The 25,044-nt window shown below is 37.5% G+C and overlaps 4 protein-coding genes and 1 pseudogene across 4 annotated transcripts in view; 1 reads left to right on the top strand and 4 right to left on the bottom strand.

The window, feature by feature from the left end:
* Positions 1-25,044, bottom strand: part of LOC146463527 (uncharacterized) — a 191,140-nt gene that overhangs the window by 105,727 nt on the left and 60,369 nt on the right. The gene's annotated exons all lie outside the window — the stretch shown is intronic.
* The window catches only part of LOC146463529 (uncharacterized), a 116,815-nt gene that overhangs the window by 52,220 nt on the left and 39,551 nt on the right, over positions 1-25,044 (bottom strand). The gene's annotated exons all lie outside the window — the stretch shown is intronic.
* On the bottom strand, positions 6,223-10,125 carry LOC146463535 (uncharacterized; annotated as a pseudogene).
* LOC146463533 (uncharacterized) lies at positions 11,796-23,380 on the bottom strand. The gene is made up of 3 exons (XM_085084054.1): positions 23,257-23,380; positions 14,168-14,456; positions 11,796-13,828 (listed from the first exon to the last, which is right to left on the bottom strand). The coding sequence occupies exons 1-3, from the start codon at positions 23,331-23,333 to the stop codon at positions 13,370-13,372; spliced, it is 825 nt and encodes a 274-aa protein (XP_084940180.1). The 5' UTR covers positions 23,334-23,380; the 3' UTR covers positions 11,796-13,369.
* LOC146463534 (uncharacterized) lies at positions 13,663-23,263 on the top strand. Its single transcript, XM_085084053.1, has 10 exons — positions 13,663-13,710; positions 14,645-14,723; positions 15,305-15,440; positions 15,624-15,668; positions 15,851-15,898; positions 16,084-16,206; positions 16,694-16,819; positions 17,454-17,489; positions 19,620-19,677; positions 20,322-23,263. Exons 2-10 carry the CDS (start codon positions 14,698-14,700, stop codon positions 20,573-20,575), a joined length of 852 nt encoding a protein of 283 aa, XP_084940179.1. The 5' UTR covers positions 13,663-13,710; positions 14,645-14,697; the 3' UTR covers positions 20,576-23,263.

Raw genomic sequence — 25,044 nt, 5'->3', positions numbered from 1 at the left:
CAGGAACGACTTGTGATTTGTTCTAGCACATTTTGGAAACAAAAATACGAGAACTTGAAAAACATTAGCCTAATATTTTTCAAGTTTCAATCCATTGCCACCTACTCTGTCCCTGGCCAGTCAGGCAGTCTAATCGACAGTTTTCTTGCACTGGGGTTATAATAATTTATAACAAACCTGGACAACTATTTTTTGTTTCTGTCGCCAGACAAACATTTTTGGGTTTTGAAATTACATCAAATTTTTGTGATACTTCCCCTTTAATGCTAAACTGTCATAGGAAGCATAAAATGCAACATTCGGCATTCAGCAAAATACCCCTGCCGGTTAAGCAACAAAAAATATTATTAAGGTCTAAGCACTTTTCTATACTATCTAGGGTTAAGCAATTCACCAATTTAACGCAAAGCGTGTGGCACTCCGTCCACTTCTAGTGCTGCACCTTTAATTTTCTTCGCCGGCGATGGTCAAGTTCACACTCGCTATCATCACTCTCGCTCTCACTAAACATCCCCTCACTTTCACTGCACCATGTTTCGCCCACAACAACAGTGTGGCCTCCATCACTTTCATGATCATCATCGTCAGATGTGTGTTTGTTAGCTTGTAAAAGACGCTGGCCTGGCACTTTCATTGTCGGTAATGTCTGTCCCCTTGCTTCTTGTAGTTGACTGGTTATTAGCATAATCTTTTCATTTTTCAATTTTTTCTTGTATGGAAGGGAGTGTTTTTTCAAGCAAATGTCAAGTTCAAAAACATAAAGAGATTTTAACCCTGTAGTCAATAGTAGTAACTCTCTCCAATTGTAATCCTTGTTCTTGGTTTCGTCAGTTCTCGATGCTTGCTTGATTTTGCAAATCTTTGGAGAAATGGAGATGATTTAAATGGTCTAGGTATATTTTAACTACAGCTGTAGCGCCTCAGAAGCCACAAAGGTACACTATAGAAGAAAAGTCTGTAATTTCTTTAACTGTGTTCAGCTTTCCTTCATTGAATGATTTTTTTTTATTTGCGCTCTTGGCATAAAGTAATCAACTGGTTGTGCTGTTTCGTCTAAAGAAGTAGCCAGAGATTCAAAGACACTTTAATTTGTACCTTATTTTTTCTTCATCCGGGAAAGGGTGTGGAATTCTGCCCATCATGGACCCAGCCAACTAATTTTTTTCATGAAGCGCACTGCTGCTCTTTCTTAACCTTGTAGGACTATCTTTGACAAATTCCATGTATAACTCTCCGACATCATGGTGATAATTTATTTTGTGGTCACAAATTTAAGCAAAATAATTATAGTCTGGGACATGTTTTTCTCTGAACTTTCTTATCCCCTCATGAAATTATGATTAGCTGGGTACTGTTGGAAAAAAATGCCTCCTCCCTCTCTGTTACAAATGCCCTTAAATGTAATCTGACAGAACAGGTGCATCTTCAATGCGCAATGCTGTCATGACCAACCCTCCATGTATTTCTCTCTATTCTTTATCTTCGGGATTTTCATAGTCAGCTAGTCACAGCTATTTTCTAAATTTCTCCGTCTGATTTGTCATGAAAATTTATATTCCCATTTTATAGCACTGCTATCAATATTGGCTAGCATCTCCAACTGCAGAATTAGTTCTTTCAGATTCTCCCTGGCCACTGTCTTCATGTGCTCGATGTATCCTGATGAGGTAATCAGAGTCTCCAAATTCTGGACATTTCGGTATCTCGAAACCTGACTTCATCAAACAGCATTATCTTAACATTATTTATGATATAGATCACATTAAAAAATGGCTGTAATTGTATTTCTTCTCCAGAAAAATTGATTTTTAAAGACGAATCTATAGGCATGTTAAAGAGATTATACAGTTACAATCAATTTGTGTGATGACTGAACATTTTTTTCAAAAAAGAAGGTAGGGCTAGATCAATGTAACTATTTTGCATGGAATATTAGAATGATTCCTTGGCAAAGCAATCAACAGCTATTTATATAAATGTGGTTTATAACATAAAACCACTGCACTCTCTATGCAGTGAATGTCAGCCTTTATATCATTTTAATTTTTAGTGAAGTGAAATTTAAAGTGAAATTTATTAGTTAATTATAATGCAAATGTCATTAAATGTTAAGACTCCAGAAATGCTTGTATTTTCCATTTTAGAGAAGGTTTTAAAGTTAAAAAGGGTGATAGGGGGGAGTGGGCATGGTATTTTACCATGGTTTGCAGGATAGCTCATGAGGGGGGGGGGGGGGAATATTTATTTTAGAACATCATCGGGTGGAGGGGCTTCCAAAATATGAAAGGGAGAATTTTATAAATAATCATAGGCCCCCATATGCATAAGTTATGAACCTTCCCTCAGGAGTGTTTAAAAAAATCTGCCACTACCTGGGCACAAAAGCCATGCACAGAGGGTGTAATTTTAATTTAGACCTTGTGTTTTAGCCGTAACAAAAAATAAATTGATGTAAGCTTTTTATTTACCATCACAGATCATGACAGATGTGATGAAAACACATAATTATCTGATTTCCCAGTTGTATAATCAGTACTGCACAGCACAAAATTTCATTATCCCCTAATTGTTGTGTTATTTCTTTACTTTACTCCAAGTGAAGTCTCATGTAGCAACCTGTAAAAAAACTGCTGGGGATAACTGACCCCATAACTGCCTGATGGGTTTTTTTGGTAAAGATTTTGACAGGGACAGTTGAGGATTTAATTACCCAAGTATTATTTGATTTCATGTCAAACAATTTGCTTACTTTAAAAACCAGGTAACAAACGGCTAGGGACTGCAAAAACATTTTTTTCCTGTTGAATAAATTATTAGACTTATGAAATTTATTGCGTTCAACAATTGCATAGAAAGAACGTACTCCTTACACAGATTGGAGTCGAGATTGTATGGGACAACCAACCTTGATTGCCATGAATGAAGGAATCTTGGGACATGAATCTGGCACCCCCTGCAGATTTTGTAGGGGCAGATGATATCATCACCAACTTGGCAAAGGAGGAAGAACCTAGGATCGAGGTCAACAAAATATGCACTCTCTAATTAACAAATCGACGGCAGTTTTCTATGGTCTATACTCTTATAGACCATAAAATGACATTGGTGTGAGGGGAGTGTTCTCACCACTGCACCATCCCTGCTACCAATATTTTCGGCACGATCGGTATGAGAGGTTGTCTTCTTTTCCCGGTCAGCTCACCGAGGCTCCACGTTTTTGCGGAGAAAGAAGAAAAAAGACTGGGAACAAGGTAACTGGCCAACAAAGATGATCTAAGCACAAGGGGGCAAGAGAAAGAGAAGGGGGCTCACCATATTAACCTAATCAGATTAGTTTTGTAGATTTGTAGCACAAAAATATCCTATCCCGTTCAACCTCAAGTCGCATGTTATCTATCAACTTCAATCCCCGGGATGCGAAGAGCGTTATATCGGCAAAACGGGTCGCTGCCTTATATTCCGTCTTGATGAACACGAAATTACTGATCACAATTCAGCTATGCAGTATCACTTACAAGATTGCGAACATTTAGACACTTTGTGGAATTTCACAACCCACACTATGCTATCAACAACAAAAGATGTGATGTCTAACTTAACCATCACATCCACAATGCTGACAATGCTACACTACGCAATGCTTCAATTCTCGCGACCAACAGTAATTTCTATCAGCTCTGTTTCTTGGAATCCCGTTATATTGAAACTGCTTTCAAACCCTGCCTGAACACCGGGATCAAAGCCACTAAGGAATTGGCATTGTTTGCATAGACCTTTGTTAGCCGGATTCTTTGCTCTGTTTATTTTTTACAAAATTATGCGTGTGATGTTTCTATTTCTTCTAATATATAAGCTACGCTTGTTTGTAAAACTATCCATCGTTTGACAATGGTTTTGAATTAAACCGAAATATTACCTTTCTATAAATCTAGTACTGCAGGATGTTCTTCGGTGATACTCTCGTACTTTATAAGATTTGTAGCTTTTTTAATGTAAGAACCAGACAGTCTAATAAACTTTGTTTCCAAGATTTAGTATGGTTGTCGAGCTTTACAGTTATTTAATCCGGCACTGTGATCTTTTACGACACAAGTCTTCACTGTAGCTCTTCTCCTACGGCCATTTCAGATTTGAGGACTACCACCTAAAGCCGGAGTTCATCGATTCACCTGAATGATGTGTGGTGCAAGTTACCTTGCTGACACACGGACAATTTTGTGTGGTCGGCCGGGATCTAATTGGAACGTATAATTAACAATTATTCCATGAGCGCGTATTGGATATCAGATGTTATTATTCAACACATTGTGACGCTGCCCAAATATGGTCATGTTGTACTCAATATATGTCGTCCGCACACAACAGATATCCTGCGATATACGTAGTTTTCGTGAGTCGGGGAGAAAAATGGCTGAGCGCTTTCAAAAAATATAAACGACCTCTTAAGATCACCAAACTATTGATAACGCTGTTTTATATACTGAACACATAAAAGACAACCAAGGTTGCTGACAGTGTAAAGAATTGTGGATCATTTTTTGTTTCTGGGCAACCGAGCTCGAATCATGGTAATCGAGCACGAGAACCATCTCGAGCTCGATTTGTAATCTACCTCGCAATATCGTACTCCATTTGCGGTAGATCGAGCACAGGTCTATTCGAGCTCGAAATCGCCTTCGAGCTCGGTTATCTTCATCGAGCTCCAGGAACATTTGGATCATTTTTTGTTTCTGGGCAACCGAGCTCGAATCATGATAATCGAGCACGACAACCATCTCGAGCTCGATTTGTAATCCACCTCTCAATATCGTACTCCATTTACGGTAGATCGAGTACAGGTCTATTCGAGCTCGAAATCGCCTTCGAGCTCGGTTATCTTCATCGAGCTCCACATCCATATCGAGCACCGTTACTTATCGACCTCTGATGACTGTGCTCGATTAGGGGGTGTATCGTGCTCGAATAGATTTGAGCTCGATATCACTCAGACTTCCAGCTCCGCCTAATATCGAGCTCGGTGAAAAATCCACCTCAATTGTTGTCGATGTTCCGTTATTTTCCGGGGTGGAGGGGGGGGGGGGGGGGGGAGCAGAGAAAGTGTAATTGAGCTTGATCTATTTTTTATTTCTCTTTTACAAAAAAAAATGAATGAAAAATAAAGTTTCTTTCTTTGATAAATTGTGTGATTTTTCTCTTTGTCCCTTTCTCCAATAATTGTTCACTCGAGTTTATTATTATTGCCGGATTACGTTCAATTTACCAGCATTCCTTGACACATTGTCAGGGTAGGGATTTATATTAATATAGCCTTTTTTATATATATTTTTTCCCTCCGTTTATTACATCTCTGGTGTCTCAGTTTTAAATTTCCTAGACTGATAGCAGTCCCTTGGCAGTGATAGTCGTGAGGACGCGCAAAATAGCGGGAACAAAAGCCAAAAACTGGCGAGAACGAGCGAAGGGGAACTAGGGAGAGGAAGGAAAAAGGGAAAGAAAGGGAGCCTTTCCTTGCCGTATATTTTTAACAACCACTCCCCCCCCCCCAAAACCAACCTTATTTAACATGTTTAATTCATGCTGTGTCCGTTGTGAAAAGTGGCAGAAAATACACGTTTTTCTTTGTTATAATTTTATTCATCCAACTTTCTATAAAAGAAGAAGAAAAAAGAATTTTACGTGTTTGATGGGAAGATGTATCTTATTACATGATACAGTATAAACAGCAACACCTAACATTTTACCTTTTCGGGAATTTAGCCAAGAGGTTTATAACAACCCTCCTTTAAAACTTTTGTAAATAGAAGGAGAACCGTTTTAACTACTATTGAAACTTGTCAAGTGGTGATACCTTTTAAGGTTGAAAATTGTGGGGGGCCACGCCCAGTAATCTAGATGTTGGTACCTTTTAGGGGTACCTTTCAAAATTTCCGACGAGCACCTCCGTCATTTTTATAGGGGATTCGCTCGGTGAATCTAACCATGGTATGGGCTGGAAAATGTGCATGTGAATAGTTCGCACTTGTTACAAAGTTAACAACATGCACTGTTAGTGCCACTATAGCCCCGTAAATTGACGTCAAAGACATTATGCAAATACGAAACGTTCATCCTATCAAAATCTCAATAATTAACCTAACTTACCTATAAAAGGATACTAACTATCAATCAGTAGTAACATCTTCTCTTTTGAAAATGTGTGTCGTCTAGCATACGAAGTGAACAACAATTAACAGGATTTTTCTTGCAGGGAAAGAAGTTTTTATTTTTTGAATAACAGTGATGATTTGAAAACAAAATAACGCACCATATCATTAATTAAGTAAATTACAAACTTTCAACACTGCTAGTTTAATAGATTTACAAGTGTTTAGAACGATAAATAAATGGTTATCCTTCAACTGAACTAAGGCAAAATTATTTAGCTATTTCGTAAAACGAGTTCCCTACTACTAACTTGTCAAACCCTACTTATATAACCCACCATTTGACAATAGCCAAATTTAGCTAGGAACCAAATGAGTGATTTCAAATTGGCTGTGCGCGTTGCACGAGATTGATTTGAGACGAATTTTGGCCACAATATTCAAGTCCTTTGAAGAAAACATCCAGCATTAGGTAAGAAACTGAATCTTTTATCCTCTCGTTTGGTAACTGGGGAGATATTATGGTATAAATACTCATAAACATCGTAGATGACTCAGTCAAAATAGCTTGGGTATTGTTTGAGTCGGGCGTGATGGTTAGCGTAGACAACGCGCGCGTAAACATCGAACCGCGCGCGGTTTTCTGATTTTTGTAACGTCAGACAGCAAAATTGGAAAAAGTTACTTCGGTGGATTTTTTTGAAAATCGGCCAAGTGGTAAACAGATGCAGTACCTATAAAATATCGTCTTTTTGTTAACATTTGTCAGAGCTAATCGGCTCACTCGCCAAAAATAACAAATTACGGAATATTGGGAAAAGCGTCTGAACGACCGCATGTTTTTTCCACTCTAAAATATCAGGCAATATCATTTCCATAATGTGGCAAAAATAAAAAATAAAAAAACATTTCACCGAAGGAAAATAAAAATATTATAAAAATACAGGTAAAAATAACAGAATATCTACCTATCATTAGATGCCATGTTCCCATGGCAACGGCCTTTATCGACACTGATAAAAAAGCCTTATTATATTGGTACCCATGCTGGTAAATCTCTAGAAGAAAAGTTCAAAGACAAAATAACTAGATTTTATTTTGCAATTAATCCTAAGCTCCTGGCAAGGTCTTAAAACTCTAGCGAGCCTCGTGTTTTTCCATAATGGGGCAAAAAATAAAAACATTTCAAGAAGGAAAGTATAAATATTAAGGAATTTAGGCTAAACATAACAATATATTTGCCTGTCATTACATGTGATGTTGCCATGGTAACGGCCTTTATCCAAAAATTGACAAAGCGTTTAAGAAATTTGTTTTGATTTTGATTGGCTAGCATAGGGCTAGGTGGTCAACTGTCCTAATTAGCAGTCCAATTACCAGTGTTTATAAACGGACAAGTCAAATCGGACAGTTTGGACCTGAAACAACCAATTTTTCGAACATTTTGTCATTGGCACAATCAAGCGCATAATGATTTTAAATTCTACTATTAAGTACAAAGAAGAAGGATGGTTTGGCCAGCCGAAATATAGTAAACAAAATGTAAAACCATTCTGCAATGTATCCCTCCCTGCCTTTATATTCTTCCGTCATTATACAGGATTATGAATGTCATACTGTAGTGAAAAGCAGGCCAAAAAGTTTTGCATACTTTGCTGAGGAGGGCCCGCTCTCCACTGTCGCCAAATTTTCTCATCCAGGTAGGATTGCATGTCTTCTTTCCTTATTCCTCTTCGCATTTTTTGGCCTAATTTTAGGTTGTTCCAGCAGGACTCAACCTCTTGCGTGTGAACCCCCGTTAATGGGTCCACAAAGTGCCTTCGGTGTACAACTGCTCGGTGTACCGCGACGTTGTTTATTTGGCGGTCCATGTTTCTGTAGGCCGCCCAGTCGTCGGTGTGGACTTCTGTTCCGGGTCGGACGCACCTTGCTATGATTGGGTGTAGTGTGGCCACATCACGTCTATCGACGAGTTCGAAGTAACCTCTTGCCGGACTAACCTCTGTACTTACAATACCAAACACCCACGTGCCCTCGCTGCTCTTCTCCCTCTGTTGTACTGATAAAAAAATAAATAGTGGGTATTACATTGCTGTGAAGAGTTACAAAAGTTCTCTTTAAGTCTTGAAACATATGTGTTAACAGGAGTAGAGAAATTTCGTATCTCCAAGCGGCTATGTTAAATGTCCTCCATTTATTATATAAACACCAATGCTGATACCAAACCATTCCAGTTTTGCTGTGAAAGGCGCGATCTATCATGTAACCATAGCAATGTTGATCTTCTCACGTGTGAAGATAAAATGTTATTTTCACGTGTTGAGATGTTTTCGCGCTTTGCATTGCATTGGGGTTTATACCATAATAGCGTTCAGGCTATTTTTGTGTGCCTAATCACGTCTGATAGTGCGCAGTGGTTACGGAACATCTAAAAAAGTGTCTTTGTTCATGTCTATAGCGTTTTCTGCCTTTACCGTGCACAAGCCACAACATATTTTAAACTTTGCTCTAGCAACTGATTAATAGCCTGCGCCGCAGACGCACACTAACCAAGGCTGGTAACATCTGCAAAGCAGCGTCAAAATCCTTGTTCTGAGAGTTGTTGTGATAGGCCAATCATAGCGCCTAATCAAATTCTGGCAGACAGAGATTACTTACCCGGGTTAGTTTACGTCTCAGACGCAGGCCAGTGATAAATTGTTGCCGTTTTTATGCGACAGCATTAACAAACACAAACAAGCTTGTTTCAGGTCGGGTGATCGAGCCATTAATTACAGTACACATGGGATTTGAGACTGCGAGCCTGACTTTTTTTATACGTTTGCGCTAAAATCTTCCCCTAGGCAAATTTTTTTTTTCCGTGACGCCACTCTCAGTGAGAATAAAGGGCGTAAATAAATAAGTAAATTCTAGTTTTAATACAAGAATCCAATTGGAGACACCTGTCTACAAACTAATAAAATAAAATCCCTGCCACCTGTCGAACAATAACCAGGTTTTGACCTTGACGTCGCTCCAATAATTATAAATTGAATTATACATTGAAACGTTTGATGGCGACTCTCTTTGTCTGTCGCGTACCAGGGACCTATTATGAGTTTTCATCCAAAACAATTCCAAGCTACCAAAGCCGTTTCCTAACCGCTTTTATAAAAAAAACCTTTCAAAACTTGGATTGCAACTAGAAAGGCGAACCCATATTCTCTTTTTAACCAGGTCTTTTTCCTTCATACTTTTAGCTGAAGTTTAAAATTTTCAACAAGTGTTTTTTTTATAGTAAGACCAACTTTCCAACTTTGACCTGTTTCACGGAATCGCTCTAATTTAGACATGTATTTAAAAAATTTTGTTGTGTCCTACATCAGTTGTTTGTCACAGTCACCTTCTAAGGTAAAAAGTGCTCAAATCAAACTGGTGTTAACACGTGTGGGCGGGACAAGTTTTCACAGCACAAGCCTGACCTCGATCTTGTACTGACTGCATGTCTCTCTACATTTGACATTTTCGTCCACTTCTGTCTCAATTTTCAATTTCCTGTCTCAATTTTCAATGTTTTCACAATTCGCGTCATTTACATGTATAGACCATGTCGGCGAGTTGCACACAAGTAAAGCCTTCAAGATCGAGATTTAAAAACGCCAATGATAAATTTGAAATAAACGAGAGAATCTCGTACCTTGCTCTTGTGATTAAACTTGCTCTCGTCACATTTAACGACTACACCTGGGCCTCCAAAAGGGATGACTGGCCTATTCACCAAGTCTCTGGAACACACATCTTGTAATCCCCTGAATATCTTGGAAACTAATCCTGGGTCTGGATGTAAAGTGCGCGCGGTTTTCCTCTGCGAATCGTCAGCGATGAAATGATGAATGACCAGGAGCAGAGTCCCTAGTGCAACTTTGGGAAACTCTTCGAAAAAGCTGTTGGTGCGCAAGCTTCTTTTTTTCTTACATCCGCTACAGCGCCTGGGGAAACACATGAACCAACAATGTTTCAAAACAGTCTACAACAGGTATTAATTGGCCACATCCGAGAGAAAGGGGATTAGTTTCTGAGTAGTACTGTTTAGCTGCGTTGGCGGTACAAAACATTTTCAGCAAATCTTTTCAACAATTTTAGCAAAAAAAGTCACTACAGAGGTAAAAAGGGTGAGAAACACAAATAACGCAAGAATAAAGCCGCGGATACACGAGCGATTTTTTGATCGCGCCGGTGATGCGATTTTTTTCAAATTTTGTCGCAACGCCTGCGCGCGATGAAAATCACAAATGTAGCCACCCTCTCACAGGTGATGCGAACGCTGAAAACATCGCAAAAAAAAAGTCGCAAGAGTTGAAACTTTCGCGACAAAATCACACTGATAGTTGGCCGCGTTACGCGCGGCCTTCAATTTGTTACTCGTGTAGCGACCCTCGCGCGCTGGCGACGCGACAAAATTTGAAAAAAACAATGGCACCCGCGCGAGCAAAAAATCGCTCGTGTAGCCGCAGCTGGCAATGGAATGGAACGAGAATACGAGAAAGGCATTTGTCACTTTCTTTGCTAAACAGTGCAAACCTTGTGACATATGCGATTCTTGTTATCGGGCATTTTGATTTTTTAACGATCTTTTTGGTAGTTACAGGAAAATATTTTTGTTACTTTCGGATGCTGTAACGCAGAGATAAGACATATGAATTTGAACTGAATAATTTTAGCACTGAAGTGACGTGTTGTGAGATAAACAATGAAAAGGCGAAGGTTATGACTACAAAGCAAATGCAAAGTTCAGGTTATTTCAAGTAAAAATTTCTAAGGGGCTCCAAATGCAACATTATGGCTTAAAACCATACAAAACACAGGAATGCAACCCCATTATGATGCCTACAGGAGAAACCTTCCTACTACATTTGTCATTCTTGTTACATTTGCAACTTTTGTTTAAGGTTTTTGCTAGCAATGTCATGTGTTTATTTTTTTGCTAAAATTGCCATCGAGTTTTACTTGCAAATTACAACGCTTTCGATCCTGGACATAAGTGATTCTTTGTGACCAATCAAGCGCGCTGAGTAGTCAACTGTAATCTTTGTTCACGTTAAAAATCAGAATAGTCGCGCGAAACACTTGTTGGATTGCTAAAAATCGATATTTGCTTTATTTTTATAGCACCTGCTGTTAACCACCCTTTTTATTGCAAAGTTGTTCAGAGTCTGAAGGTGACAAAGAAGCGAGAAGTTAATTCCTTCCCCCTAATCGAGCACAGTCATCAGAGGTCGATAAGTAACGGTGCTCGATATGAATGTGGAGCTCGATGAAGATAACCGAGCTCGAAGGCGATTTCGAGCTCGAATAGACCTGTACTCGATCTACCGCAAATGGAGTACGATATTGCGAGGTGGATTACAAATCGAGCTCGAGATGGTTGTCGAGTTCTCTCACGGTTTTTGGGAAACGAGTGACACACCACTCGATTACAATCGAACACGATAATCAACGTGGAAGGGCACTCGTTTTTCATCGAGTCTCGTTTTTTCGATCGAGTCTCGTTTATGCAATCGAGTCTCGTTTATGCAATCGAGTCTCGTTTATGCAATCGAGTCTCGTTTATGCAATCGAGTCTCGTTTCTTCGATCGAGTCTCGTTTTCAATCGGGGTGGCGGGTGGGGTGTGGGTGGGAGGGGTGGTGGAGATATTAATTTTCGTGTTACTAAAAGTCAATATAAATAATTATCTGGATAATCAAAATATTAAAATTTACTGCATTAATAATTAATAATTAATAATTATCATGGAAGCGAGAGCATGGGAAAGAGCGTTCGCCACATCTCAATTCAAGTGTAACGTCAAGTTGGGCGATTTTTTTAACCAATCAAATAGCATAGTCAAGCAAAACCAATGACGTATATTGTACTCAATTGAAAGCTGTTCTTTCAATAAAAATGCTAATTTATTAAGATTAAAATATAGAAGAATATGCACTAGTGTTCATCATTATTGATGATTGTTCATTCTTTAATATATTTAACTTAAACCCCCCAAAAATGCTTTGATTATAAGTCCCTATTTTTGTTTAGTTTACATTGCATTCTTAAAAGCGTAGAATATGTTTTGAAATTATGGACTTGATAGAGAGTATCTGAACAGACCATAATATTTACAGACAGCTTATCCCAAAATGTAACAGTTCCAAACATTGAGTTTTGGTAGATAAATTCATTTATACAAATCAATTACTGATTTACGGAAGTCTATTGCCAATATCGACATAGTGCTTTTCCAAGGTTAGACTTGCATCTAACAAAAGATTAACTGTAGGTTATCACTATAGTCTAAGCAGTCTAAGTGTTTTTACTTCGAAGGTCGCATAGTCGTAGCCTGCATGCAAGACAGGCGCTTTTGTACACCATGCAGCAATGAGTGCGAGCACATGAAGGATAATGATTAAAAAACTAAACTAGGCAGTAGTAGCATAAATTTCTCGATTTCTAAATGTTATCAACAAGAAAGAATAGAAAGAAATGAACACGTCAAAGGAAAAGATATTTAAAGAAAACTGGCGCGAAGCAAGAGTGGAGTGCTGGGGCTAGGGGGAGAGGGGAGGGGGGGTGGGGGCGGATGGCAATAGAAAGAGATATTTTGTTTCTATCTCCTGCCCCAAATCCCTTCGCGCTCCACTGTCACGTTCGCTTTTAGTTCTCTGTATGTCAAAACAGGAACGAGAATTTATAATGAAATCAAACAGCGAAATCACCGAATGCAGAGCGTGGTAAACTGTAATCAAATTGGAATCTTTCCCTATTCTTATTTTCATTTCCTTTTACGATCGGATACATAATTATTATATGAAACATTGTTACTTGACGGAAAAGTTCATTTACTTCTATCAATTCGATGTCATTGCAAACCTTGTACAAGTATTAGCGCCTTGGTTTGGGGGAATCAAAATTGATAGGTGCGGGGGATACTCGTCGTCTCGTTTAGGTGTGTATCACGTAGGGTGTAGGAAGGAACGCCGATAATATCGATACTATCCTTATAGTTATCCTTTAGGGTTACGTGCGAATAAATAATGGTTTAGCGATAGGGCTAGGATATAGAATGGTATCTTTTAGTTAAAAAAAGGCTTGAGCCATACCCAGATTGGTATCATTTAGGGGTTCAATTCAAATTTTCCAACGAACATCCCCGCTCGTTTTTCATTTGAGTCCCCCTCCCCCATGTGTATTAGTTTTGCTATATGAGGACTACACTGAATAGTCCCTATACTGTGACGCTAATACTGGCAAAAAGTTTGCAATGACATTGTCTAGACCCTTCCATTGCCTCCACATTCTGTCGTTTAGGTATGACTGGAGATCATCTCTGGAGATGCCGCGCCGTGCTTTTAGAGGGCTCTTCAGATTTGCCCACGCAGATTCTGCCTCCTGGGTGTGTACTCCAGTCAACGGATCGACAAAGTTGTCTGCGTGGACAACCACTCGATGACGGGCGACATGATTTGGAAGATGTTGTTCCAGATTTTGATAAGCGCCCCAGTCGTCGGTGCATACCTCACTGCCCGGTTGTAGACATTTGGCGAGAATTGGTAAGAGGGTTGCGCGATCTCGTCTCTCCACCACTTCATAGTACCCTTTGGCAGGTCTCGTGGCCGTGGAAATCACGCCAAATACCCACACGTCGGGAGCTCTTCTTCCTCTGTTGTACTATTAAAATTAATAATAATTATTCATTAATAACCAATTATATATTATTTTATATTTTGTCATTCAAATTCCGAAAACAAAATAACATTATCAACAAAAGTCGGAATAACGTGAACATAGGTTCAGTAGGTTTTTCAATGTGACTATGAAGTTTCTTTTATATATATATGTATTTTTCTCACATTTGTAATTGGCATTTTTATAAAGTTGTAAAGCATTGAGACTTAGTGTAATGCTTAATTATATATTATTATTATTATTATTATTATTATTATTATTATTATTATTATTATTATTATTATTATTATTATTATTATTATCTTTACTTTTTATACTAACCTTTGCTTTGTGGTTAAATTTGCTTTCATCACACTTAACCACGGCTGTTCCACCAAAGGGAATAAATGGGTTATCTGCTATATCTGCAGAGCACGCATCTTCCAGACTCCTAAAAACTTGACAGACCAGGTTGTTGTTCATTGACAGCATTCTGGCCGTTTGCTTTCTACCCTCATCCATTGACCAGAAGTAAATTAGAATCATTAACTCCCCAAGAGGTATCTTCGGGTACTTCGCAAAAAAGCTGTTCGTTCGTAGACTTCTCTTTTTCTTGCAACCACTGCATCTCCTGAAAGAATGTAGAAATCACTTGTGAAATGTGAAATCGCAGTTGTGACGGTTTGCCTCAAGGACCTTAAGGAATCGATGTGTGTTAGTAACAGAGTAGATTATATATCTTACATTGTGCAGAAAGTAGTAATGAATATTGGTAACATTCACGAGTTGAAAAGTATTTCTTTATGTGTTTAACATCAGGTGCAGACTTGAAAGACTTTGATACCAACAGGTTATACGAAAGGGTCAGAGTAATGATTCAAGGCCTGATTTTGGAAAGGTGAGTTCTAAACTGATAACCTACAGAACACAGTACGACACTATTCAGAACCAACATCCTGTGGATGAATTCAGTGTAATAAAATTAAAGGTACTACATGTATGACTTGATATTTTGGAATTACCATTAAATACTATTAACACGTTAAATGGGCTATGTCATGCAATTATAGTCAATTTCAGCACTGACCAACTGGTCATAGAATTAACTGAAATATCACAGTAAAGACTTAAAAATGTAGAAGAACTCAAAAGAAACACAGAACAGACAAAAAGGGAGACCAATGGGCAAATTTAGAACGGGTTGCTTAATTTCAGATAAACTTGAAAAATGTAGGCCCGACTATTTTAAGTTTATATAAATTCGTATAAAAGTTTCATTAACTTTATAATGCTTCTAAATCATCCTTATTTGTTAATTATGTGGCCATGATTTTGCCACTGAAAGACTCTTGCTCTACCAATTATGAAGTTTAGAGCTCTCAATTAACAAAAATAAAATGAATTACCTAAACTACCGTGACCTATTGTAGCCCCTTTAAACTTCATTCAACTAGAATGTAAAAATTGTTATCATCATAGACAGCAGCTGGCCCTATGCAGAGAACTACGGGGAGAGCAAGATAGCGAATTGCATGTCAGCCAGCAACATGACATCTCGCGGAAAAACAGTGGAAAAAGGCACGCAAGTGCAACCCTCACCACTGTAACAGAAATGGTTAGTGAATTTAATAAGATTTCAACCAGTTATAAATTGTCATTCATAATTATCTACTCAGTATACTTTGTAGCCACACCATAATAATCAAGCACAAGTGAACAACAGCTACAACTGTAGTACAATAACAAGAAGGTTAGTTAAGCATTCTTGTGATGCTATGTCTTTTTTATTTACCACCAGAAAACAGGAGACCATGTGAATGAAAATGTGAATGAAAATGATGAGGTTAGACCATACACTCCAACATATCACATGCATCTTTAATTTCAGTTTAATTTCAGTTCCTTTATGATGATTCCTCGTCATTCTGCCAATGTTCCTCACAGAAAATTATTTAAAGATGAAAGAAACCAATAAAACGACTTTCATGATTTCTAAATTGCATCCTTTTTATTGTCTTTTTGAAGGATAATGGAGCTACAGTTGTTGACGCTGAGGGGGACAAAGAGAAGGAGGTGTGTAGTGCTTGATTTAATGCCCACAGAAAAATGAATACCCATCACACATGAAGTATAGGAAGAGCATTATACAAATGTTATAACATTTATTAAACTGATGGAGAAATTTAACTGTTTTAACTTTGTGTCACATGACCAGAAGTTGATTGAAATAGAAAATTAATGCAAATGTTTTTCAAAAGCGTGAAATCAGGAAAGCCCGACTTATGAGAACTGGGCCGGAGCCAGCTCAGGGGCACACCATACGGGTGAGGACAGCAAATGGAGTGCTGACACGAATGTTTGGTGTGGTGTCACACCATCAGGTATGTACGAAGTTACAGAATCGAAGTGAAAAAACTTGTTACATTTTTTGGACAAATTATTCAAAGCCAGCAAATGATTTGAGCCAATAATAAAAGTTCTGCCAACTTCATAATAGAGCTACACACACATGGTTATAATGTATTCTATTATACGTCCCAACTCGATTTTGGATTAAAAAAAAAAGAAAAAAAAAAGAAAATTTGTGCCTGGCCAATTCAAGGTGAGGTTTAGAGAACTGCAACTTAATAAAAATTTACTAGATCAAAATAATCTGATAAAACCCTTGTTGTCAGTGTACAATTCCATGATAATTATTATGCTTAACAGATTTAGGGGAGCACAAAAAGTTACACTCGTCTTACAAACACTAGTAATGTCCTGCTAATGGTGCTTAACCCATACTATTTACTTGCATTTGATATATATATATATATATATATATATAATCTATACAGCATTGAATTTTCCTACTTATAAATATTTCAGAATGTTTATGACTGGATTGGGTCAAAGAAAGAAATGCCACTGCATTTCACCCTGCACAGGGGTGATGCAGTGGTACGTCATAATGAACCGATCAAGGCAAATGAGACCCTGGACCTAGCAGAACGAGTAAGTGGAAACTGACACTTTATGCATTATCATTTTGTGTATTAAATGATTCTACTTTTTAATACTGTGAAAAATATTCGAATCACAACACATGTATTTTAACGGGTATGTACTTCTATACAGTACAACTTTATACATCAAGCTTATAAGTAAATGAACAAAACCCTCACCTAGGAATCTTCAATCAACCATGTTATGACACTTTAAGGTGTACAGACTGACATTTTGACACACAAAGATGCAACAGTTTTAGGGTGATCATATGCAAGTCAAAATACAATTATTGCTTAATATGTAATTGATGCAATTAAAGTGCCTGTGTTCACATTACTCTATGGTGTCCTTACATAATTAAGTATTTAATAAGTACATTCATTTGTAAATCACATTGATTCCAAGGCAACAATAGGCAAATCTATCTATACCATAAGCATGTTTCCAGTATATTTACAAAAAACAATGCAAACAATAAAACAGTTGCAGTAGGTAATGTAGTAGCCCATGAAATCAACAAAAAAGAGTTTCATTTTATTTGTACAAAAATCTGTAAGAAAAATGTCAGCAGTTACCACCAGCCTTTAATAACTTCTCACTGATCGTTGCTAATTTCATTTGTTTCTTAAAATTCCCGCAGGAACAACAGGAAGTAACTTTGTTACTCAAAGACCAGGTGAGGGGCCATTCATTTTTTTGTGTGGTAGGGGGACGGGGGATTAAAGAGCTGGCCAGTTGGATTTGTGACCTTAAAATTCCACCAGCCCTCCCATGCCCTACCACTTAAAAAATGAATGGTACACAGGAGTCGTTGAGTGTATTTGTTTGTTTTAATTGGTGATGTAGTTAAATGTTGATTTTTTCCCCAAAACATAATTTTGAATAGGCCAATGCTCTACTTTAATCCCTCTTGTCAATAAGCCACCACTTCTTGAAACTTAAAAATAAAAGCAAGATGGAAACTTTAAGTTCAGTATTAAAGAACAGTTTTTATGGTTCTTAGGAACATAAACTTAGGTGAAAGCGTTCTTAATTGAGCCAGGACCTCTGTGACCAGGCTCTTTGTGAGCCAGGACCTTTGTGACCAGGTTCTTAGGAACATAAACTTAGGTGAAAGCGTTCTTAATCGAGCCAGGACCTCTGTGACCAGGTTCTTCGTGAGCCAGGACCTTTGTGACCAGGTTCTTAGGAACTTTAACTAAGGTAAAGTTGTCTTGGGAACATAAACTTAGGTGAAAGCGTTCTTAATTGAGCCAGGACCTCTGTGACCAGGTTCTTCGTGAGCCAGGACCTTTGTGACCAGGTTCTTAGGAACTTAAACTAAGGTAAAGTTGTCTTGGGAACATAAACTTAGGTGAAAGCGTTCTTAATTGAGCCAGGACCTCTGTGACCAGGCTCTTCGTGAGCCAGGACCTTTGTGACCAGGTTCTTAGGAACATAAACTTAATTGGTAAAGTCGTTCTTAGGAACATAAACTAAATTTAGGTGAAAGTGTTCTTAATCGAGCCAGGACCTCTGTGACCAGGCTCTTCGTGAGCCAGGACCTTTGTGACCAGGTTCTTAAGAACTTAAACTTAAGTAAAGTTGTTCTTAGGAACTTATTATAAACTTAGGTGACAACGTTCTTAATCGAGCCGGGACCTCTGTGACCAGGCTCTTCGTGAGCCAGGACCTTTGTGACCAGGTTCTTAGGAACTTAAACATAGGTGTACAAACTAGACTGGGCCTTTGAAGACCAATGATTATAGTAAATTTCAAGGAATAGTTAGTTCTAAGAAACATGAAATCAACTTCAAAAAAAATAAATAAATAACCGACAATCATTTCTTACTGACATTAATATATTTTTTTTAGGTTTTAATGCTGATAAATGAATATTTTTGTACATTTAACAAAACAAAACATTGGGAAATGTCAACTCAGGGGTGGTTTATAGACTATATAATGAAATGTACTGAACTGAGGAAACCTTTAGTTAGTAATATTATTGACAACTTTGGGTTGATGAGCTGAACCATTACATTGTACTTATAGCTGACATTTTGTAACCATAATGCTAACACTAATACTAATGCTTCAAAATGTCAGATATAAAATTACAAGTTAATGGTTTTATTCTATACTTTATCAACCCTTGATTGATAAACAGATTGAACGTCTTCCACAAACACTGGAAAACATTTAAGAATGGTGCCTACTAATACCTAGTAAGTATTTTTGCGCGGTTTATGACTAAGCGGGAAAAGCATATCTCAGCAACAGCTATTGAAATCCAAAAAGAAAATTGGGGGTAACCACGCATTTTTCAGAGATAATTAAGCAACATTATCTCTAAAAAGCGCCAAAATGTAAAGCAATGAATGGGATTTTTTCCTAAATTGAAGCTAAATTATCTCTGAAAAATGCATAGTTACCCGCAATTTTCTTTCGAGATATCAAATGCATTTGCTAAGTTCTATTTTCTCCGTATAGTTTTAGACCGCGCAAAAATATCCCTGTATTAGCAGGCACCACCCATAGGAAACCTGAGTATCGCGAGATGCGCAGAACGTACGCGCAGTAACAATAGTAGGCACCGTCCTTAAATGACTATTTAGTCAGATATAAAATTCCAAGTTAATGGTTTTATTCTACTTAAACTACCATTGAATGATAAACAGATTGAATGTCTTCCACAAACACTGGAAAACATTTAAATGTCGACCATTTTGCAGTGAGGGGAGTATGCCACTCACTCAATACCTGTCTGAACACAGACAGGTATTGTGTGAGTGGCATACTTCCCTTCCCTCTTTCTTTCTTGCAGGTTTCTTTCAAGGGAAATTATGAAGAGGTAGAGCCTGGTCTCTCGGACACAGTAGTGGGTGGGTAATCCTAATCACTTTCAAATTTCAAAATGAATCAGAAAAAAAAAAAATAAAAATAAAACAGCAAAATATCCCTATTATGACAGTGTGGTTTGTCCTCACATCACTCTAAGCCCTTTTAATATGTGCACTGGTTAATTTTGATAATGGACATTTTTCTCTGACCCGATTGACACACTCCGATACAAAGTTACCTTACTTTACAGACACTAGGTACAAAATGTATCTGTGTACTGGATATTTTCATTTATCATGAGCAGGAAAGTATGGCTTTCTAACGTCAGTGCAAAGCAAAGTTACAGACTATTCCAATTAGGTAACTTTTGAAACAAGAGAACACATAATTGTAGTTTTAGTGCGAGACATTTCACGAAGCTTCTAAGCACAAAAATTTCTTCAGTTTGACAGAAAGTTATATACATGTCAGTTCAAGACCTTAAAATTGGATCTGTTGCGTAAAAATTTGTATGCTGTAGTCTTTGTATCAATAATACATGTGTCAAGTTTATTCCAAGAGCCCACTTGATACGGACACCAAGATGAAATGGACACTTAAGCATGTCCCGTTCAACTGTATCATGTTGGTAAAACCATAATCATACACGAACTGAATTAAGATTACTGTATAATTATTTTGACAGATGAAGGTCCACAGAAAAGAGAAGAAGAAGGAGCAAAACAAGATGCATATGGAGTGGAGAAAAGTGACAAAAAGAAAGAAGGTGAAGAAGAGGAAGAAGGAGGAAAACAACAAGAATGTGATAGAGTGGATAATGGGGATAATAGAAAGAAGAGAAAAAGGAAAGACAAAAGAAGCATGAAAGACAGAAGAAAAAAGCAGAAGAAAGGAAATACATGTACAGTAAATGATGAAAATGACGAATTGGCCGGTTGAAATTTTGAGCGGTTAAGTGGTGCGTTCACATGGAACCATGCTTACCGTAATAAAATTTAGACGCCTGCCTTTAATAGATATGAACTCCAAAATCAGGGACAAATTTTTAACCGGTACGGTAAAAAATGGAAAGTAAAAGTTAAATGAGCACTGTAACTTATTTAATTCCATAGCATACAGTAAGGTGTGTTTTTTCATTTGTGTTCACATTTGACTGTTATTTTGCATGTGACCATTACTTACTACTTAATTAAAGGCCATGTGCAAAATATTCAAAAATGAGCAAAACTAAGACAACCTACACTTCGAAATAAGACAATTATGATGGGGGGTGACAACTCTAACAAACGCTGTTTGAGCAATACTATGTCTTAACCCCAGATGTCTCGGAAATTTGGATCATCCGTCGAATTTTTGGGATACATCTCCTTTGATGTCCCGATTTTTTTCTGCAATGTCCCGGAATTATAGCGTGTTACCTGGAAAAATTTCTAAGTGTCCCGATTCCCGGAAAAATCTCCAGATTCCCGGAACAATTTTGGCTTGGTCCCAAAACAGCGTTTGTTAGAGTTGTCACCCCCCGTAATTATGCATCCAGCGTAGCCTACAATTATGCTAAATATTTATTAGTATTTTTGCAGAATGAATTTATCCAAGAAAACATTAATTACTGTTTGGGAAATTTAAATTTGAGGTGAAACAGACTGTAAATAAGATGGTCTGTTCCAATACTCCCTATAATTTCCGTTATTTAAAAATCATATTCAACAATTTTAATAATTCCGTACACTTTCACAATTAGTATTTGAAATCAAGGTAGTGTAGTTATGTGAGGTGAAGTTCGAGATATTTAGCACTGTACACTCATCAGTAGTTGTTGTTCATAGTCAACACAGGCAGCCCAAGCTCGCGTCACGAGAGAGCGTGTAATAATTAATTACTAGTTGCAGGTAATTTTTTCTTCATTTAAGGTGGCTCCATAGGGTTTTAACTTCGCGCACGCACTTGATGATTTGATGATGCGAGCTTTAGTATCAGCGCGCTAGCTGACACAAGCTCTAACAAAACAGCGAACAAGTACAGCTCAAATTATAGTCCTGGGGTAGAAAAAGAAAAGCATTTCAAAGAAAACTGTCTCTGTCATGGTTTTATAAACCAAGGTATCGTTGTTTGTGTCTTCAAAGACAACCGAGGTTGCAAATTTCATCCAATTTGCTCACGAAAACAGGTCCATTGCTGTAAAGTTCATGCATTCCAAAATAGTGATCTTGGCGAATTCCTATTCTAAGACGTCAATATGGTCCATGAAAAAAAGTAAACTTCCATTTTCGTTCCATGAAATTTCCTAAAAATTGGCACAGTTAGTTCTAGTTAGGGCTCAATTTTTACAAATATTTATAAGACAAGTTTTAACGCAGTGGCAAAAACCACAAATTTGCAAAAAGCAAAGAATTTGCCTTTGTAACCCCTGTCTTGTTTGCTCTTTTAAAAGGTTTTCCTGGTCAGGATTTATCCGCTTAGAGAGTTTTAGAAGATTTCACTGAAGGAAATTGAAAAGAATTAAAATCAAACCCTAATACACTCTGACAAACGCCTGTGTTAGAGTAGTTTAAACTCCAGACTCAAAGAAATTATTTTACCAGTGAGGGTTCGAGGACACAGTTTTGTTCTTGATAATTACATTTTGAGTGATTTCAATGAATTGGGAGAAAGAAAACTGGCGAAAACTGGCTTTCGATGTGTAACACAGCGCGTGCCATATTATAAGTGAAAATCGTATGGAGCCACCTTAAATTTTATTCTTCCTTTGTTTTAAACACATTATCATACGTGACCATACCTAAAAACAAAATAACTACAACATATACACCAACATTCAATTGAGTGTCGAATTAAGTAAAGAATAACTTTTATTATGCTTGACTATGCTATAATTTATGATTGGTTAAAAAAATTGTGCCACATTCACGACCAATCCGGAACAAAAGCAGTTGGTCATGCACATTAATTAGAGTTGGTTACGTGCCATTATTTGCTTGGATGTTTGATGACACTCATTTGAAAACTGCAACAAAATAGCTGAACTAACACGAGTTAGGGACTGTTCATTATTTATGAGGGGGAGGGGGTGCGCTGGTTTAAGTTTCTAATAATTGCTCAAATAAATCCTTGACGCTTTTAAAATTTGTCTTTTCCATACAGTTGATTATTTCTTCACTACTGTATTTGTACAGTAGAGTTGGAGCTAAAACTAAGTTGTTCATTCAATGTTTCATTGCTGTAATACGTTTTTACTAGCGATTTGTATACCACAGAAAAAATTGAAAACACAAAATAATGAAATTGTAATTATAAATCAAAGAGAAAATTTTGGCAGCTCCTTTGAAATATCTGATGATGAACTGAGCAATAATGTCGACACATCAATTTCATAAAGGATACAAAATGTAAAATAAACATCATAGTCCTTTGATTGCATTCCAATATTGTTAATCAATGATTTATGAAACTTCACTGAAACTAAGCAAGGCTGATTTGAGAAGCTATGGTGTGAACTCCACTTACTTTTAAACTTACAACAATGCATGCTACTAGTATGGACGGTTAATCGGTTGAAGAAAGTTTTGATGATCGTTTAAAATCCACCTTTCCACGAGAATTAAGAAAAAAAAAGTCCTTACCTTCTCCAGGTACTTCCTTTACATTCAATATAGTCTTTGAAGTCACCGTAAAGTTCAACCAGGACGAAAGATGACATTTGATCTACTGTAAATCTTGTCTTAAACCGCCATATAGTTAAAAATATTTCTGCCTCTCTTTCCCATGCTCGCGCTTCATATTTTATGCATACTATTCCAACCCCTCACGATAAAAGAGACTGGACTCGATCGTAGAAACGAGACTCGATTGCATAAACGAGACTCGATCGAAGAAACGAGACTCGATTGCATAAACGAGACTCGATTGCATAAACGAGACTCGCTGCATAAACGAGACTCGATTGCATAAACGAGACTCGATCGAAAAAACGAGACTCGATGAAAAACGAGTGCCCTTCCACGTTGATTATCGTGTTCGATTGTAATCGAGTGGTGTGTCACTCGTTTCCCAAAAACCGTGAGAGATCCGGTTGTCGTGCTCGATTACCATGATTCGAGCTCGCTTGCCCAGAAATAAAAAATGATCCCTCCGGAATTGTAATGGTTAGTGCAAAAACTTTTACTGCTTACCGAGCTTTCTGTTTGTGAACTGGTAAATTACAGTTCAGCAAAAACGTTTAATGTATTTTTCGCTAGACTTTTGGATTGTCCCGTATTCTAGGGCTCAGAAATTACGAACAGTATCTGAACCTTGTTGGAAACTATCATTTAAAAGCTGTATGTGTCAGCAGAGTTAAATAATACAGTTTTATAATTAGTTGCTTTTCTTTAATAACATCCCCCAAGACGCAACTTTATCCGACTTTTTTGAAGGTGATAGGTCGCGTGTCATTGTTAACCCCTGGAACATGGTTTTGCCATCCGTTTTGAAAGGAAGATGAATAAGACGTATTTACTAAAGAGACTATGTTATCCCAGGCGCATGCGCGCGTTGATGAGAAGCACTATGAAATCGTTGAACCATCTTTCTCAAATACCGTCGGAGATTTCAGGAAGCTGTTTTCATCTCTTTGAATCACTTTCATCTTCGGAAAGTTAGCTGAATGTTTTACTTACAAATGTTCACTAGTGCTTACATAGGCTGTTTGTTGTGATATTTTTGAAAGCTTTTGCAACTGGCAAAAAAGCAAAAATTCTCGCGACGAGTTGTATGCAAATTGGTCTCAACTGGACTCCATTGCGATGCGCCGGTGCCCCAGCTGACTTCCCTTTACTGGTAAGCTAGTAGTTTATTTACATAATGGGGCCCTCTTAAAGCTAAAAAAAAAGGAAAGAAAAGAAAACGAACGAGAATGACTGATAACAACATGAAACAGAAAATACATACCTGAAAATATTCGTTAAAAAGTACATCTAATGATAAAAGCGTTCTTCAGAAACTTTTTTAAAAAGGCCCACATCTTTTTTAGATACAATATGTTAGCATACGCCAACATTATTCCTTGTTAGGGTTAGGTTACAGCTCTCAGTAAACTATAATGAAATTCTAAGCAAAGTGATATGACAAAATAACATAATGATTAATGACAATCATGCAAGATCGACAAGCAATAGACAGGTAATTAACTGATTTGTCCTCGATTATCTTCATGGACTAAGCGACGGCAAACAAGAAATTTATGGCTTATCGATTTCTTACCGATGTCAACAATATAATATAAGATCTTAAGATCTGCTTATTGTATGATATGTACTGCTTGATATTTTAATCAATTTTATCGCCATCTTAATTATGCAAGGGAAAGTTCAAGACCACGAACACTCATCTCAATCTTTCAATTGATTAATTACGCGGAATGCCCTGAAGGG

This window comes from Pavona decussata, unplaced genomic scaffold, assembly GCF_977016875.1.
Source record: "Pavona decussata unplaced genomic scaffold, jaPavDecu1.1 SCAFFOLD_175, whole genome shotgun sequence".
Classification (NCBI taxonomy): domain Eukaryota; kingdom Metazoa; phylum Cnidaria; class Anthozoa; order Scleractinia; family Agariciidae; genus Pavona; species Pavona decussata.
Note: the sequence above shows the minus strand (reverse complement) of the source record. Positions and strands in the feature narration are given on the sequence as shown.

Coding starts and splice junctions, on each gene's coding strand:
- LOC146463534 (XM_085084053.1), top strand. CDS start 14,698: ATGATTCAAGGCCTGATTTTGGAAAG. Junction 14,724..15,304: donor CAAGGCCTGATTTTGGAAAG/GTGAGTTCTAAA, acceptor TTATCATCATAG/ACAGCAGCTGGCCCTATGCA. Junction 19,678..20,321: donor TCTCTCGGACACAGTAGTGG/GTGGGTAATCCT, acceptor TTATTTTGACAG/ATGAAGGTCCACAGAAAAGA.
- LOC146463533 (XM_085084054.1), bottom strand. CDS start 23,333: ATGTCATCTTTCGTCCTGGTTGAACTTTACGGTGACTTCAAAGACTAT. Junction 14,457..23,256: donor AAAGGAAGTACCTGGAGAAG/GTAAGGACTTTT, acceptor ACATTCTTTCAG/GAGATGCAGTGGTTGCAAGA. Junction 13,829..14,167: donor AATTTAACCACAAAGCAAAG/GTTAGTATAAAA, acceptor TAATTTTAATAG/TACAACAGAGGAAGAAGAGC.